Raw genomic sequence first — 2500 nt, forward strand, 5'->3', positions numbered from 1 at the left:
TGATTCTCTTCTTATAAGCGTATACACATTTTCCCCGTGTTGTTTTGGTGATTTTTGTGTTTTCCTTTTATTTTTGTCTCTATTTTTGCTCTGTACAGCATTTAATAAACTCGTTCTGTTTAATAAATGTATAATGGTAGGCAATGCTCAAACAAGGGCTTTTAAGTGCCATTTACAACCATCTGGTGTGGTTTTTCCATTTCTTGCCACCGTGTGCCGCAGCTCTGGAATAGCTGAGAACCACTGAGAGATTCTCTGTCAATTTCAGAGGCATTCAGCAGATTGCATCGACTATCATGAGAGAAAACTACCGTTAATTTCCAGGAAGCAAACACTCAAAACCCCAAGAAGCTATTCTGCTGACCCCATGTCCCTCTGTAGCGTTCTTCAATATGACAGAGCCATACAGACTATTTATTTTCATTACAGAGAGGATAATGAATCTGTCCGAATGAACTACTTCCGAAGGACGGTTCCAAATTAACTGAGAGCTACATAATGTGATCTGAAACGGTGTGTGTTACATGCACCCAAGCACGTAGTCAGAATAAATGTTGAGAAGAATGCTCTAGACTTATCCCCGCGTTCCACTTGCACTCGGAACTTGGAATTTCCGAGTTCACGGGTCACAGGAACGCCCGTCTATAACGGTCCCGGGCATCGGCTTTCCATCAGAAAGTCGGTGGGACTTCACCAACTCACCAACTCCACTTCAAAATCCAAGATGAATGCTCCCGCATCAACAATAGTGATAGCTGTAGTAATATACTGTTTATTAGCACTTCTGTCTTATTTGTGTCTCGTTAAATTAGTGGTACACACAGTACTGTATAACTGCTATCTGTGGACGTATTGCTATGGTGTTTGTATGGGTGAAATACTGCGTAATGCGCCCTTATCAACTGTTATTGCCAACAACGGCTAACCTAGAGCTAGTTTTCGGACTTGTTTTACTGGAACGTGGTTAACTCGGGTGTGTCATTCCTAGCTCCGAGTTCCCAAGGTAAATGGAACGCAGATTTACGGTACTTCACTCCTTCCAAGTGGACGAATATTTGCAGAAACAATATTGTGAATTTTAGCCACAGAAAGTAGTCTGCTTAAGCATTTACATGGCTTTTAGTTTTAGACCTCCGTCTTTCATACAGAACAATATTCCATTCTAAACAGACTTAACTCCATTATCTTTGGTCGTTATGTGAAGCATTTTGTATTCTGCCTGTTCTAGTGTTGTGATTATTGAGAGAGTATTAGGCTCGGTGTCAGAAACCCGGGCAGCGGCTCACCTGCATCTCCTTCTCTCCGTACTTGGAGGGGTTCTTGCTGCCCTGGCTCTTCCTCCGCAGTTTCTTCAGCTCTCCCTGGCACTTCTCCAGGCTCTCCCCTTTGCTCTTGTGTTCCATCTGGTATTTCTTCAGTGCAGCCTATGTGGGGCGATAGAAAACGCACAGAGAAGGATCAGTTCGCCTTCCATCCATTTGCAAAAAGTTGCGACATACAGCCTTCCGTTGCAGAGATCTTCCGTTCTAAACATGATGTGGTTTACTTTAACCAAATTAGACACCATATGCTTAACATCCAGTGTGTTGACTCTATCAGCTCAGTTACTATGGTAACAGCGTTTGGGGTGACAATGCCATTTCTAGAGTATGTGAGGCAAAATTGACGGAGGAGAGCACAGGCACCTACATTTTTGCAGGTGGTAAGATAGGCAGGCAATCTTTAACAGCTGAGTGATTTATCAACTTAAACATAGATGATCTTTGGCTAGAAGGAAACAGAGGTGGAGCCATTGATGTCACAGGAGAACTAAGGGCATGGCACAGGTTTTAACCATAGTTGCCAACCCTCCCATTTTTCCCAGGAGACTCATCGTTTTGGTACGATGGCACTGTACAGCGTGTATAAGCCAACTGTTCTACTGTTTGCACCCAGACAACAATACAGATACACCAAATGTATGGTTTCATGGCATTATGCACGCGAAGAGACGACAGCAACATCAGTATTTGACGAGTTGGGAGTGACACTTGACAGCTTGATGGAGTTGCTCACCTCCACTGCAGACACGCGGTCGCGCTATCTATCTCCACTTAAAAATCAATTATAGACTTTATAGACTCTAAAAAGAGAGGTGTGCCAGCGGACGGTGCATTCATTCAAGTGCACCTAGTAAAATCAGCCATCTATATTCGAAGTAGGGATGTAACGATAACCGCTTTTAATGATAACCGTGACAAAATTCCTTACGATAACCGTACCGTTTCAAATTTTCATTATCATTAAAACCGTGGTACCGTGATTACCGTGGTACCGTGATTACAGTGCTTTGAAAAACATGGTAATCCATCATCAACCAAAGTTGGCAACAGTCTCCCAGATGCAAACGTGCAGCCTTGGAGAAATGATTTCAGTGAGTGTATCAATCCTTTTTGGGTCTGAGTTTTCAATATAAACGTAAAATGATTTCAGTGAGTCTCTCAGTACTTTTTGAACATTT

At 42.7% G+C, this 2500-nt stretch overlaps 1 protein-coding gene across 2 annotated transcripts in view; it reads right to left on the bottom strand.

The window, feature by feature from the left end:
• baiap2a (BAR/IMD domain containing adaptor protein 2a) overlaps positions 1-2500 on the bottom strand; it is an 83892-nt gene that overhangs the window by 22830 nt on the left and 58562 nt on the right. For both annotated transcript variants that reach the window (XM_083650242.1, XM_083650243.1), the window contains exon 6: positions 1287-1424. In XM_083650242.1, coding sequence (XP_083506368.1) covers positions 1287-1424 — 138 coding nt within the window. The remainder of the gene's footprint in view (positions 1-1286; positions 1425-2500) is intronic.

Source organism: Poromitra crassiceps (assembly GCF_964638095.1).
Source record: "Poromitra crassiceps genome assembly, chromosome: 13".
Classification (NCBI taxonomy): Eukaryota; Metazoa; Chordata; class Actinopteri; order Beryciformes; family Melamphaidae; genus Poromitra; species Poromitra crassiceps.